The sequence below is a fragment of the Thermobia domestica genome, chromosome 17 (assembly GCF_964235325.1).
Source record: "Thermobia domestica chromosome 17, izTheDome1.hap1.1, whole genome shotgun sequence".
Classification (NCBI taxonomy): domain Eukaryota; kingdom Metazoa; phylum Arthropoda; class Insecta; order Zygentoma; family Lepismatidae; genus Thermobia; species Thermobia domestica.
The window spans coordinates 178,250,776-178,266,216 of record NC_137470.1 but is presented as its reverse complement, the minus strand read 5'-3'; the positions used below and the strand labels follow the sequence as shown (position 1 = coordinate 178,266,216).

The window sequence follows — 15,441 nt, the reverse complement described above, 5'->3', positions numbered from 1 at the left end:
CTATCGTCAGATCAGGGAGTGCCCCCCTACACTTCTCATCCTCATCGCCAATCTCTTCACCTTTATACTCCGTACAGGCTACTTTCCTATGTCTTGGAAAACCTCTAAAACACTTATGTTTCCAAAACCACATAAGCCTCCTCATGAGATCTCTTCTTATAGGCCGATCCAACTCACAAGCACATTCAGTAAAATCCTCGAACGCATTAACGTCAAACGCCTTCATATCTACCTCAACACAAGAAATATCATTCCTCTCACTCAAGCAGGTTTCCGTCCTTCTTTCTCTATAAACGATCAACTCTTACGACTCACAAGCCTTATCACCACACACTATAACAGAGTGAAACCATCATGTCTCGTACTATTCGATCTCGAGAAAGCGTTCGATAAAGTGTGGCATCTCGGACTTATTCATAAACTAATCAGGCTTCAGCTTCCTACAACATACATCCGGCTTATCTTTAACTTTCTTTCAGGTCGCCTTACTTATGTTGCCATCAATGAACATCTATCTCATCCCATATTCTTACTATCCGGAGTTCCACAGGGTTCTGCCCTCTCCCCACTGTTGTACATTCTGTTTGTTGCTGACATGCCATGTCTCCCAGAACAAGTCTATTCTTTTCAGTACGCAGATGATACTGCCTTTCTCGCTCTAGGAACATCCATCCAGCACATAAATAATATCCTACAAACAGCCATCACAGATTTCAGCTTTTGGTGCCGGAAGTGGAAACTCACCATCAACGCTACAAAAACACAGGCCATCATCTTTCTTCCGCCAAATAAAACTACTAAGGTTCGCCGCAATCGCCGTTGCCTATCTCTTCACGTGGACGAGGTTCCACTACGGGCTACTAAGGCAGTCACCTACCTAGGCATCACATTCGACACACACCTCACCTGGACGCAACATCTTAAAACAGTTGTGACCAAAGCGCATAATCGTCTGAACTTACTTAAACGTCTCGTAGGAACGACATGGGGTCTCAAATCACACACAGTCTTAAACACCTATAAAGTATTTCTCCGTCCTAGTCTCACCTATGGTTTCACAGCTTGGATTGCAGCATCAGACAAATTCTACAAGAAACTTCTTATTCTCGAACGTCATGCTCTCCGCATTGATTTCGCATAAAATTACCCAGCCCCACACAAGACTTGTATCAACGCACTAATTTTCCTACCTTGCAATACCATCTTGAATCCCTTCGACTCTCCTACATACGACGCCGATTTCAAACCCAACATCCACTACTTTTCGATACAATGCACTACATAGCCTTACATCCCACACCCGCACGGTATCTTCACACGTCATTATCTCTTCTATTTACATTATACCATTACAAGCTTCCTCCTGATGATCCCTCACTCTTGCTTCTGAACGATTACGTCACTCATGTTCATTCACCTCTCATTTTTCCATCATTTCATGCACAGTGATTTTCTCATACTAACTTGGGTTCATCATGTCTCTCATCATAGCCTAGAGTCCCCCTAGGCAAGAAGATAACTGCATTCGTCCACTAATATGTTCCTATGTGTTGTCCTGTGCTTGCACCTCATCTCATACTTCATCCTCATTAATTATATTACTCTACTATTGCGTTATTATACTCTAGTTTCTATTTTCTGATTATGTTTATTGTATATGTTACCTCAATTGTGTTTCTCATTTATTGTACTGTTGATCTTTGTTTAACTTCATCTTTCATAACAGCTATGTATGTATGTTTATGTTGTCTATATGTATTTGTCTATTTTCTCCACCTCATGTTAAGGAACGCAAAGTTCCTTAAGTCCATTACTACTATGAAAGAAATTCAATAAAGCACTTAGACCAACCAGAGATCTCACAACCCTCAATTCCTTCACATCTCTTCCCTAAAAGAGGGCGTAACCCTCTCAAAGGTAGCTAGCCTCAGCTAGCAATGTAAAAAAAAATTATTAGTGAAATATTTATTTATGAAATAGGGACAAAAGGAACTGAACAGTTTTTAAGAAAATTGTACGAAAAAAAAAGAACCCACCCAAGAGGTTCCGTTTTCTATCGAACTGGTTCTGAACTAAGCATTCTACCACTAAGCCATTGTGCCCACCTTATTTAACTATATATATATACTGACTCAATGTTCTATTGAGCTCATGTAGTTCGGACTCCACGTAAATCAGTAGGTCCATGTCTTATGTAGCCTCGCTGAAAGGGAAGTTAAACTCAAATTCAACTCAACTCAACTCGATGTCCTATTGCTGTATTTTTCTGCACTATTTCTTCAATAACCCATTTTTTAGTTGTTTTCCGTTTGCATTACGCTGTGTCTCCTCGTTCAGTCGAACGGATGTAAAGCTGAATATTCTCCAACTGTCCGTTAATACTCGTAGTTTTCCTGTTTATTAGAATTACGTAAGGATTACGACCTGTAATATTGTAATGTTGGTGTATCCGTTACTTCTGATCGTAACTAATGAAAGGATAACGAAGAGCGGAGCCAATCCGTTAGTTTTCTAACGAGTACTTACGTTAATCCGTTAGTGAGCCTAATAACTCTTGAACGAACGAAAATGAAAGCAAAACGCTATCCGTTACTTCACACGATAACCCTTGAACCAAAGAATATTTTTTTCTAAAAAAATATTTTTCTTGAAATAAATAGCTAGAGAAATTATCTTCTAGGAGTTCGTTAACGATGCCAATCCGTTAGCATCATAATGAATAACAGTAACTTAAGTCCATCGTTTACTCTACACAATAACCCTTGAACAAGAGTGATTTTTTAAAAAAATATTTCTTGAAACAAATAGTTAGTCCAATTATATCGCTGCATTTGCTAACGGATTCAATCCATTAATTAGTTCGTGGGTAACGGTGACTTTAACAGTTGCTATCCTTATTCCATTCATACATAAATGCACATTTCGCGTAATGTAAATATGCAACCCTCAAAGCATTAAATAGTGACGGGTTGCTTAAACATCTAGGCGAAAATATTTAGATAGTAATAATCCTTTATTTTAAAAACTCTACCCCATTTATTCATAACGGAATGTTTCGAGCAACGCTAATATGCAACCCTCAGAACGTTAAAGAGTGACAGGTTACTTATATATCTAGATGAAAATATTTAGATACTATAAATATTAAGCCTTTATTGTAAACGCAAGCCCATCCATTCATAAAGAAACGTTTCGCGTAAGGCTAGTATGCAACCCTCAAAGCATTATTAAAGAGTGACGGGTTGCTTAAACATCTAGGCGAAAATATTTAAATACTAATAATCCTTTATTATAAACGCTAGCCAATTCATTCATAAATGTACGATTTCTTTTATCATCTTTATTGTCTCTAGGAGAGCTATTTTGTTTTCATTGTTTCTATTTTATTTTACTCCTATTGTATTTAACTTTTATTTTTCTTTAATGAGCATATATTTTTTACATTGAATACGATCTTATGGGTGTAGGATTAGATCTCATGTCGAAGATGTCAGTAAAATGAGAACTGTAATATTGCCGCCCTTCACCTCCACTGAAAAGAAAATACTTCTCGAGGTAAACCAGTGGACTATATTTTCACTCGCATCTGCAGGTTCCTAAAGGCGTGGCACTCCAAACAATGATCATTTATCATAATAAATTGTGTACTAATTATTTCACCTATATACATACCGTGTTGAAAATCTGTGCTATAGAATTAGCCGTGATACCTAAGGTTGATCAAAAATGACTATTCAGTATTTTCACTTACATCCCTAATAACATATAACATTAAAAGTACATCAACTTAATTATGGTTCTTCATTTTGAGGTGTCACGCATACGAGAGTCTGCATCGCACATCCTCGAAATCTCTGAATGAAGCCCGAGGTCGGATGAAGAATGTGTGTTAGTTCATTGGTTTGTCCTTTCATTCTTGTCACCGGATTCGTTCTAAATCACGGAAACTCCGACTCGTGACAAGAACTGTTTTAGAGGGAAAAAAATCATTGTCACAGTATTCGCACCTGAGTAACGTTACCGGTGAAGGAAGAAGACATGCTTTATAGTATAAGAGTTCCTTATCACCTTTCATTTTTTCTTCTTTCGTTCGAAGAAAGTTTTCTGCAGAATCTTTTCTTTCAGTTGCCCTCTCCCCGCCCCCTATGCCTTCTGTGGTGCCCCCTCCCTCGCCTGGAGAAGGGAGATGAAAGCGAGTGGTGCTCCATGAGAAATTCTCGGTGGGTCCCAGATTTTCTGACAGAATATAAAAGACAACGTTCTGAGTCCTCAATCTTGCAAAAAGCATTTCTTCCCCAGCGAAGGGACACCTTCGTTTTCTCCGTGCAAGGAGAAATACCCAGAAACCATGAGAACTCAAAACATCCTGGTTAGTTCTTATTGTGTTTTTATATTTTGTGTTTGTGGTTCTTATCTGTGATTGAAGACCGTGTGTTCACAAATCAAGTGCGACTCTAATAAGTGTTATCAAGAAATTTTTTGGTGAGATCTATCTTGAATTTTGATTGGTACATCAATACAGTGGCTCATTTATGACCAACCATCGTCCATTATTCGTGGGAATCTCCGATTTAAATGTCGTCAATACCGTTCGGGCAGTCGGGTTTATTCGCGTAATATCTGAGAAAAATAGTGTGTATTTTATTTTTTAAAAAATGTATATCAAAACGGAAGTTTTTAGTGTTTACTCTTGCGGTACATTGCGGAGCAAGTATCACTTGGAACATACCTGCTGAATAAATTGTCTATAATCCATAGGTTTTACTTGGTATATTTACTATATTTTCTAGATGAAATGTTTAGTTCTAGCTGTATTCCGTTTCTAGACGGTTTAGTATTCTTATCGTCTTGACGATATTCATTATTTTGGGCACGAAGACGATACTCACCATACTTCGTCTAGAAAATAAGTAAAATTTAGGTTTTCGGTCAATTCTCAATCTAGACATATTACCAAATCTAGATGATTTTAACAGGAATCTTCCTAGTGGTACTTGCACCTTCTAATCTAGATATTCATAGCTTGAAATTATACTAGTTACTAATGCTGAAAATGGTATTCTCTAGAGAAGTGATATACTCTAGAAAAATGGTTCTCAAGAAGTGAAGTGAAGAATAAATACTTTAATATTCATTCTATTAAAATCAATAATTCCCCTACCATCGTGTGAACTAGGAGTAATAATTTTGAGGACCCAGTTCAATACATGATGGTGATATAATTGTAAACATATCATGGATTATGCATCGTAAAAGTCTAGGTGAAATATTTTGTAAACACTATTTTCAGTTACTTCAATTGTGGACTTACTTCCTATAAAATCACTATTATGAACATCAAGCAAAAGTATCTAAAATATCTTGTTTAAAAATAAGTTAAGAAAATTAAAATTTATAACGTTTGTTGATCCTCATACATTTTCTATCAGAAAATTCTATTCGGAAAATTAGAAAATCCAAAACTGAAAATTCATAGCACAAAACGCACTCCTAATTTGTAGATACATTAGAATTATATTTTGTTAATTTACATCTGTAATAGATCTTGATTTATTTTGTTCAAATATTTTTAATTAAAAATTAAAAGCAGAAACTATTTGTAAAATAGCTTAATTTGAGTTTCGTATCTCCGCAATTTAGGTTCAAAATTTGTTTAACACTAATCTTGAGAACCAAAGAGCTAGACTATATCAACATTAATACTACACACTCTAATTACAAGCATTATATTTACACACTAGTTTTTACGTTTAGTATAATTAAAATATTTGCATGCGTTAGAAAGAAAAAATGTATTTATAACAGTAACTAACAAAAACACATAAAGCAGCTCAAAGTGAAGTTCGAAATGTATTTAGAAAACGACCACAATGCGAAATTTGTACGGTAACGGTATAAGAGTATACTCTTCAAACTAGCTTTCTCAATGGTTTTGGAAGAATTTAATATGTGAAAGAAATAGATCTTCTGTATTACATTATTTTTAATTTATAGAAAAGTGTACCGAAAGGATCTATTTATTCGGAGCTTATTGCTAAAAGAATAAAAGAAAATATTTCAGAGAGAATTCAGTTTTCAATGTGGCCGTACACAATACCAGAAAGATCATTCACAAACATTTCTGTGGTATTTCTGAAGTATTGTGAAGATTAAGAATTAAAACCTCAAAAAGTTCCTGAAAGTATGCAACTCGCCGGCAGTGATGTTTGTTTGATTGACTACAACATAGGATACATTCAGTGTATTCACTATTCGCAGTATATCAGTATATGTCAGGAAAATATTTGTAATGTTCCTTAAGTATTGAAACGTTTTATAAACAGGAGAAATTACTTACACATTGGTAAAAAGAAACAATAAATTTTCGTCGGTCGTATCAAATGATACATTGATTTAGGTGATAAAAAACGATAAGTTGCATTATATTTGTGAGAATGCTTGATAGTATCCATTACATAATTATCGATTTCAGGGATCTCAAATACGCATGCTATCAGGAAAAAAGAACTAAATTTTGGTTTGGGCTAGTATTTAAGGTTTGAGTATTTAATGTTAAAATGTTGACCATACAAACTCCAGAGTATGTGAAGAAAAAGAACAGAAAAAGTGACAATTTTATCAGATAAAGAAAATCTTCATTCCCGAGTAATCGTGGAACGTAAAACTGAATGATTTCATTTTCACTTCCAAATATATTCTATAGGTATCATCAAATACAAAGCACAAAAATGATTGTATCTTTTTCCATATATTTAATCAGATCTGAAAGCCTCGAACTAAAACGCGTAGAGCTGAGTGAAACGAACTCGATCTTAGATCTAATATGAAACGGTATAGTGAACAACATGCATTACGTAGTATTCGCTAGGTTCCTAAAGTATCATAGCAACCAGGGTGTACGCAAGGGGGCTTCGGAGGTTTTAAACCCCCTCTTGAGCAAGATATTGTGCAAAACTAAGCATTTTCCATATTAAGACACATATATAAAAACACCTGAAATTATATGAACTTAGATGCTTAAAACGTCCCCTTGATGAACTGTTGCGTACGCCACTGACTTCAATAACTATTTTGTCACTATTTTCACGACATATAATATCAAATTTCGTTTCCCGAATAGACCGAGGAATATAGTGATGAATCATTCCTAAGAGTTAAAAAGTGTTTCAGAAAAATACTTTTTTAAATTTCTTTCTGTCTACTTTTTTAAAATTAACTTCAGTTTTATTCTTACATATGTTAATGCACAGATAACACTGAAAGAATATACCCATATCTTTAACATTCTTTTAAGTAATGTTTCTAAAACCTATTGATTAATTTTAGTAGAAGAAGTAATTTATTCAACTTCAAGTAATCAAATTCTTAAGTTTATTCTGAGGTTGTTGGTAAAACAATATACGAGGTGAGTATAGTCTTTTAGTGGCATCCCGGCGGGAGCTCAAGTGGTTCGGAGTCCACGATAATCAGTAGGTCCACGTCTCATATAGCCTCGCTGCTGAAGGGGCGTTAAACTCAAAACCAACTCTTTTAGTGGCAACTATACCTTCCTTTACAATTAATAATACTACTAATAATAACGAAACGTATTCTTAAATATAGATTCAATGATAGTTAAATCAGACACCAAGTTAGATGTAGAAACTCTTAGTTCTTAAAACATTTAGTAGACCTGTTAAAATATCACTTCAAAAGAAATTAGAACCTTAGAAATCTTTTTCGAGATAAAGCTATAACAGAGGCGGCTCGTCAGGGAAATCTAATTGGTAAAAATTAAAGTTTTATTGATTGAACGTAAGGAAATAAAAAAATATCTAGTGAATTAATTGTACTTAACGATTAGTACATTTAAAAAGTTTTCCTGCATGGCTTTCAAGCTCGAAATACTTTACATTTTATAGGTGTAACTTCCCTCACGAGCTATCTCTAAGCTATGAACTGTGCTTCAAAAATCACTTTTTAACCTAAAGCATTCAGCAGATTTATCGTTTATTTCAGTAGAATACAATTAAATTAAAATGTATTTTAGGTTTAGTATTTGGATGGTGTGCCGTGTCCGCTGCAAGAAAGAATGTTCAAAGCAAATAAATAGGGATCCACACGAGACAAGATTTGTGGCTGTCTCGTCTCGAAAATGTGCTGTAAAAGTGATGTATCGACTCGAAAAATGTATATTTCTCTCTTGGAAGAGTAGCGTCTCGACTCGAATTTTGTCAGGAAAATCCTATCTCCACTCGTCTCGTGCGCATCCCTACAAATAAATGACACAAAATAATTGCTAGGTTGACAAAACGTGAGAAAGTGGGAAATTCTTGAGAAAACCCACATGCTGTTTTCCACAGTCTCAGTCTGTCTGACTGTTCTGCTCAAAAACAAACTTTATAGACCGCTTATTCTAACGTACCTAAATAATCCAGTAAAGCAGTAGGAGGGTGGACCGTTTACTTCCCCCTCACATTCTAAAAGGACTACAACAAACTGAAAAAAAAATAATAGCTGGAGTAGATTAATAGGTTTGAAGTTGGTGATAAATTTAATATGTAGTTTAACGTCCCACGTTTTGACCTTAAGGCTAAAGGAAACGGAAAATTAATGAAAGTGAAATATATGGAAATAGTTGGTAAATAAGAATATGGTAGGAATCGAAAAAAAAAAGGAAAACTCACGGATACGTTGTTGACCACCACAAACTTTCGTGAAAGGGAATCGAACTAAGAACTCCATGCAGCAGAGGCGAGAACTCGACCACTGAGCCGCCGTTTCTCCTTAAAGTAGTGTTATTCTATATGTCATGTATACAACAACTGTGCAATTAAGTGTTTGATACACAGGTAGTCAATTGTACAATTGCAGCACCAGTGGCGTATTTAGGGGCTATTGGGCTCAAGCCCCTCCCTCCTGAAATTAATTTATTAGTTTTTTCATATTCCATGTACAACAATAATCCTCTTTACCATTTCTAAGAATTTCATCAATTTTCCATTTTCTTATGCTCTTTGTTCAGAAATAATACTGTATTTGTCAAATTTCATTCCGTGTAAGAACTGCTCTCTTTTTCTTTCTTTCGTCCATTCTACTCTTCTGTTTCTTTTTCTTGGTTGTTACTTTCTTTTGTTTCTCTTATCATACTTTCGACCGTTGTTGTGATACAAGTCGCCCGTCGTTGTGATTCAAGTCGCCCGTCGTTAATAACATCAAAACTAAGGCGAGTTGATAAGCGAAACTGGAGTTCCATACCAACTTGCACGTATATCAACATAATGGGACTTCAGTCATATTATAATAGCAAAGAGATATTTACATCGTTTAGTTATAAAGGAAGGTAAATGTTAGAATTAAAGAAAATCAAAAGGGGGAAATAAGTAGCCCGGGAAATTAGATAGGCCAAGAGGATGTTTCCTTTTCCTTCTGTGAATAGAATAAAAGGATGATTAAGGCAGGTAAATGATGATGGGAGAATTGGTGGAATGTGAGTGTGGAAGAAAACGGGAGTACCCTGAGAAAGCCCACGTACTGCTAAATTTTTGTGTGTATCATATCACATAAGATTCACCAGTCTCCAATTCTTGCCATTTAAACTTCAATTTATTTATAACTTAAAATAAATTTAAATCTTAATCTTAGGTGGGCAATTGTCCTTACTTCCTCGTGTTGTGCATAGCCCCCGAAACAAAATCCTAAATACGCCACTGTGAAGCACTTTGACTTCCTATATTATTAAGGGGCTGAATCTCTTTGCGTAGAATTGTATCTCTGAGTCATTATAGCTTCAAAGTGTTATTGACGTGACTCCTGTCTAAGGCGTATAGAGTTATGGTATAAGGATGTTAAGACTAAGTAACAAACACAAGAAAATTTAATATATCAGTAACTAAATTTGTGATAAGTTGTTCAAATAGGATATTTCCTTATTTCGTGGTGAAAGTGAAAATTTGAATACAACGTTATTGAATAACAACTTTCCCCAATTGCACATATTGACGCTGATCATTTGCTCCATACTGTGTACAGCGCTTGAACGTACGCCTCCGAGATAGTGCTAAATAAACGAGCAAACATAAATGCTTCAAAAAATTAACACGTATCCGTGCTACCACGAGAGAAAAGAGACCAAGGTATCAGTTCCTGATTCACACGTAATGAATTCATATATATTTTCTCAGATTTATATTAGATTCAAGAACCAATTATTAACATTAACATGCCATTAAACACTGTTTAAGGATTTGTTATCGAATTATGCTCTCCCAGTTTTGTCGACCCCTATTAAATTTTTCTCCAATTGAACCATAAATATTCATTCATTCATTCAGTTAGGTCTAACCATCCGTCAAATATATTGTGTATAAACATTAAAATGTAAGTGAATAGTAAACATTTGTCAAATTGAGTTTATATAAAATATACAGGGTGTTTCAAAACAACACCGACAACGTTTGGGAAATGATTTCTGACACTAAGATAAGACAAAAAGTATAAACGAACCTGGGTGTACAAATCCGTCATTACGGAGTTATAGGCTGCCAAAAACATGAACAAAAATGAACTTTGAATGTCCATAGCTCCAGTACTATGGAACCTACCGTAGTCGGGTCAGAACTTCACTTAGGAAGTAATATATCTGCTATTCAAAAATACATGTTTCAGTATATTGCGGTACTAGCGCAACAATTTTTATGGGAGGACTTTGGCTACCGGCATATAATTTGAAGTACTACCCCAACTACTTCTATACAGAATGTTGCGGAAGCACCGCAGGATTCTGAAACATAGATATTTGAATATGGCACAAACTAGTCCCTAAGTAAAGTCTTGACCCGACTATGGTAGGTTCCATAGCATTGGAGCTATGAACCTTTAAAGTTTATTTTTTTTTAATCTTATCGGCAGCTTATAACTCCGAAATAACGGATTTGTGCACCCAGATTGGTCTATACTTTTTGTCTTATTTTGGTGTTAGAAATCACCTCCTAAACTCGGACGTCTTGGAACATCCTGTTTATGCCGTTAACATGACAGAATAGATGGTAAATCTTAACTAGTGCATGGTATGTTTATGTTATTGATAGAAGACAGTCAAAGGTGCCCCTGTTTGACTGCTGGCTAACTTGTGCTATGTACTTTGGTACGCGAGATTCCGGGTTATATTCCCGGTAAGAGAGACTCAAACTTTGAATCTGTCAGTTTAACGTCCCGCGATTATGCACTTTAGGCTAAGGGAGACGGATGATTAAGGCAGGTAAATGATGACTGGAGAATTGGTGGAATGTGAGTGTGGAAGGAAACGGGAGTACCCTGAGAAAGCCCACGTACACGATGTTGTCCACCACAAACTTACTTAGCTAATGATCGAATTACGGACCCCACGCACCAGAAGTAAGTGCTATACCACTGTGCCACCGTGCCCCCAGCGTTAAATTTGGAACGCATTAGGGAGTTTCGGATTCCATCTTTACTGTAGGTTGACATCTCAAATAGCTTCGGTGCTAAAACAGGGCGCTAAACTTCGATAAGCGAACAATCAATTGTATTTGATGATTTAAGAAAAGAAATACATTTATAGACTGACAGGGTCCACCTATTAGAAGTACCATCTCAGTGTGGTAGACTAAGAAAAAATACTCCAAAATCTTAGCAAAAAAATGAAATCTTTAGTTTTACGTCCCACGGTTAAACCGATTAGGCTAAAGGAGCCGCTGATGATGAGAAATGAATGAAATGGTGGAATGAAGAAAGTGGGAGGAAACGGAAGAGCCCCGAGAAAACCCACGAGCATGCTGTTTGTCCACCACAAAGTCCATACGGCGCGAGCTGGGACCGAACCAGAGACCGCCAGCACCGGAGGTGAAAGCTCTACCACTAAGCCACCGCGCTCCCAATCTTAGCAAGAATAGCCAGCTGATTCAAAAGCATCACCTCTCGATTACAAGGAGGATACCCGGGTTCGATTCCCGGCGTGAGCTCATGTGGTTCGGATTCCACGTTAATCAGTAGGTCTACGTCTCATATAGCCTCGCTGCTGAACGGGAAGTTAAACTAAAAATCACCTCACCTCACCTCGATTACAAGGAGAAAATATTGGATATTCTTCTGTTTACAGCTGCTTTTGCGGCGATATTATATCGTGATATCTTCATATAAGACTCGAACGGAAGTTCGATTAAATAATAATCTTTTTAGTGCTTGAACTACTGTCTATATTCGTCTTTGCTCTAGACATATTTGACAGCATGTTTTATTCGGTATCTTCCAACTTGCGACAGTCCTATTAGCGACAGGGACTGTTAACTGTCCTATGAGCGACCGATTCGTTCATACTAAGATAATGGAAGAAGATAAGGTCCTCTCTTCTTTAACTTGTTTCATGCTAATGAGATTAAGAATCTAACAAAATGTACTATGAAAAATTTCGCTCTACCTGAATTTAATACGTGGGGCTGCTCTCATTACATTAACAGTATTTTATACGTTTTTCCTAATATTATATTTTTGAATTAATTTCTATGAATACACTGACTATATCAATGGAAAAAGTAACTAAATATTTTGTCTATGATTCAAATATAATTAAAAATTTCATGTTAAAATTATACGGAACATAAGTTTAGATTGAATATCTTTATGGCATAAGAAATGGTCGTATGCGGGATTTGAATCCGGAATATTCTGACAATAAAGAGAAAACGATAACAGCATTACCACCGCCAGTCGGTTTTTACGCTTTGGATTTTCAACAGAGACGCATGCTTATTCGTCTTTCCCTTAGGGCCCTTAACTTTTGCTAAAGGAAATTGATGTTCTTCGATGCAAAAGACTTGATCTGTAAGAGCTTGCAAGGGTCTGTATAAATCGTTTTTTTTTTTTTTAATTAAATGACATTTTTCAGTTTAGCATCCCATAATTACGCCCTTTAAGCTAAAGGAGACGATAATTAACACAAATAAATGAAGATGGATGAATTGGTGGAATGATATTGTGGGAGGAAACGAAAATACCCAGAGAAAACCCACAGATACGTTGTTGTCGACCACAAATTTTCTTTCCCGGGTATCGAACCAGGGACCCCAAGCACCAGCATTAAGCGTTCTACCACTGAGTCACCGTGCAACCTTAACAGAATAAAAAACGAAGAGGGTACTCAAAATACAATTATCGCTTTAACCTCCCTGAAACGAGATGGTACTTTGATCTGTCACGTTAACTTTTATCGTTAGTATAATTCTTGTTTTGTCGGGAATCTTCCATTATCCATCACTTCTATTTTTCCACCAATAATCTTCTTAATGTTCATTCCATCTTATTTAACCTACAACATACGAAAAAGATACATTAAAATGCATATTATTTCATTTTGTTTATTTAACTAGCTTTCAGACACAGCCTGAGACTCCAATTTGTATTGTAGTCTGTATACAGCGCCAATAAAAATGGGAAAGAAAGGCTTCCAAATTATATAGTTGAAGATACTATCCCAGCAATTTTCCTCCTGAAATATAGGGTGTTTCAAATTAACGAGGTTTTAAGGTTTTGTAGTATTTATTACAATTAACTTACAATTATAAATAATGCTCCAAATAAAAGAGCAACTCAAATAGTTTTGTACGTACGCATTGTTTCCTCTATCTGCCGTTAGGAAGCGCTAGTAACAAAGATGTCGACTAGTGAGCAGAAAGCTTTTTGTGTTTGCATTTTTTAAAGACTGAATCTGTAATTATAGTGTAACCGTCTCTGTCTAGAATTTTAAAGAGATGCTTACAAATACCTCCTTATTGTTTGCACTTGCTACAAGCCTACAGACCACGGTTTTACGTGCCAAGTTTGCAAATAAAATATCGCTGCATGACGATGAACATTTTCTGGATCGTGTCGTTTTCAGTGATAAATCGACATTTCTCCTAACTGGCGATGTGAACGTTCATAATGTTCGCATCTGGGGGTTAGCAAATCCCGACGAGGTTGTGCAGTTGCAGCAAGACTCCCCTAAATTGAATATGTTTTGTGCAATATTCCGGCGGAAAGTTTATGGGGCTTTCTCGCCTAACGACTCGATGTGTGCCCTCTGACGAATGATGCTTTATTGAACACATGTAGGAAAAACTGTTTGAGTTTCTCTTTCTTTTGATGTATTATTTATAATTGTAAGTTAATTGTAATAAATAGTACAGGCCTTTAAACCTCGACACTTAGTATAAAACACCCTGTAGAGTGGTATGCCATCAAATTCGATCGCGGGTCTTCAGTGCTTATTGCCTACACACAGACTTTCTTTCTTTATTACATCTTCGGTATTCATTTTCTTTCCTTCTGAGTTTTTACACGAGAAATGATTTGAACTTTTGAATAACATTATAAACCGATATTAAAATCTTTCAATACGACATTAACAACAGACGAAAATTTAAAAAAAAAATGAAATAATAATCTTTATCATAAAAAAATAATCACATGTGAGCTTCAAGCACTGAAGTTGTCATCTTAAAATATTCATCATACACAAATACATGCAATAAAAGTAATTCAAATAAGGTCAGGATGTTAATTCCATGTGTAAGCTCTTTTTGTTTCGGTGAGAAGATGGATTCTGTAGCGTTCTCTTTTATATCATAACTATACTATAATAAATTAAGATAGTGCTTAAAATGAAATTTATGTTAGATGAAAGCAAAAAAGATCTGAGATGTTACACCGGTTGGTTTAAACGATCTTTCTATCGTAAATTCAACGATATAATGGGTTATATTCTGTTTCTAAATCAAGATAACCTTTTTAAAACATTATAAACCACTTTAAAATATATAGCTATAACGCTTTCCTACACAAGCTATAAGTTCTCTCTACTTTTAAAGGAAAGTTATGGCGAAATAATGAAACTTGTATCTTGTTTGTAAGATCCAGTTTTGATGTATTCATATACAGGGTGTTTCAAAACAACACCGACAACGTTTGGGAAGTGATTCATGACACCAAAATAAGATAAAAAGTATAGACCAACCCAGATGCACAAATGCTTCCTTTTGGAGTTATAGGCTGCCGAGAACATGAAGATAAATGAACCTTAAAGGTTCGCATAGCTCCAAAACTACGGGACCTACCGTAGTCAGGTCAAAACTTCACTTAGGAACTAGTATGTACTCTACCCAAAAATCCAAGTTCCCGAATCCTAAGGTACTCATGAGACAACTTTTATAAAGGAAATTTGGCTACGGGCACATAATTTGAAGTACTCACCAACTACCTCTATCAAAATTGTTGCGGAAGTACCACAGGATTCTGAAACTTGGATATTTGGATAAGGTACCCACTAGTTCCTAAATGAAGTCTTGACCCGACTACGGTAGATCGTGTAGTATTGGAGCTGTGGGCCTTTAAAGTCCATTTCTCCATGTTTTCGGCAGCCTATAACTCGGAAAGGAAGCATTTGTGCACCCAGGTTGGTCTATA

General features: G+C 35.9%; 1 protein-coding gene across 1 annotated transcript in view; it reads left to right on the top strand.

Moving 5' to 3' along the window:
• The first annotated feature begins 4,222 nt into the window (after window positions 1-4,222).
• The window catches only part of LOC145674518 (uncharacterized), a 31,918-nt gene continuing 20,699 nt past the window's right edge, over window positions 4,223-15,441 (top strand). The window contains exon 1 of the mRNA XM_081744673.1: window positions 4,223-4,369. Coding sequence (XP_081600799.1) covers window positions 4,349-4,369 — 21 coding nt within the window. The 5' untranslated portion in view covers window positions 4,223-4,348. The remainder of the gene's footprint in view (window positions 4,370-15,441) is intronic.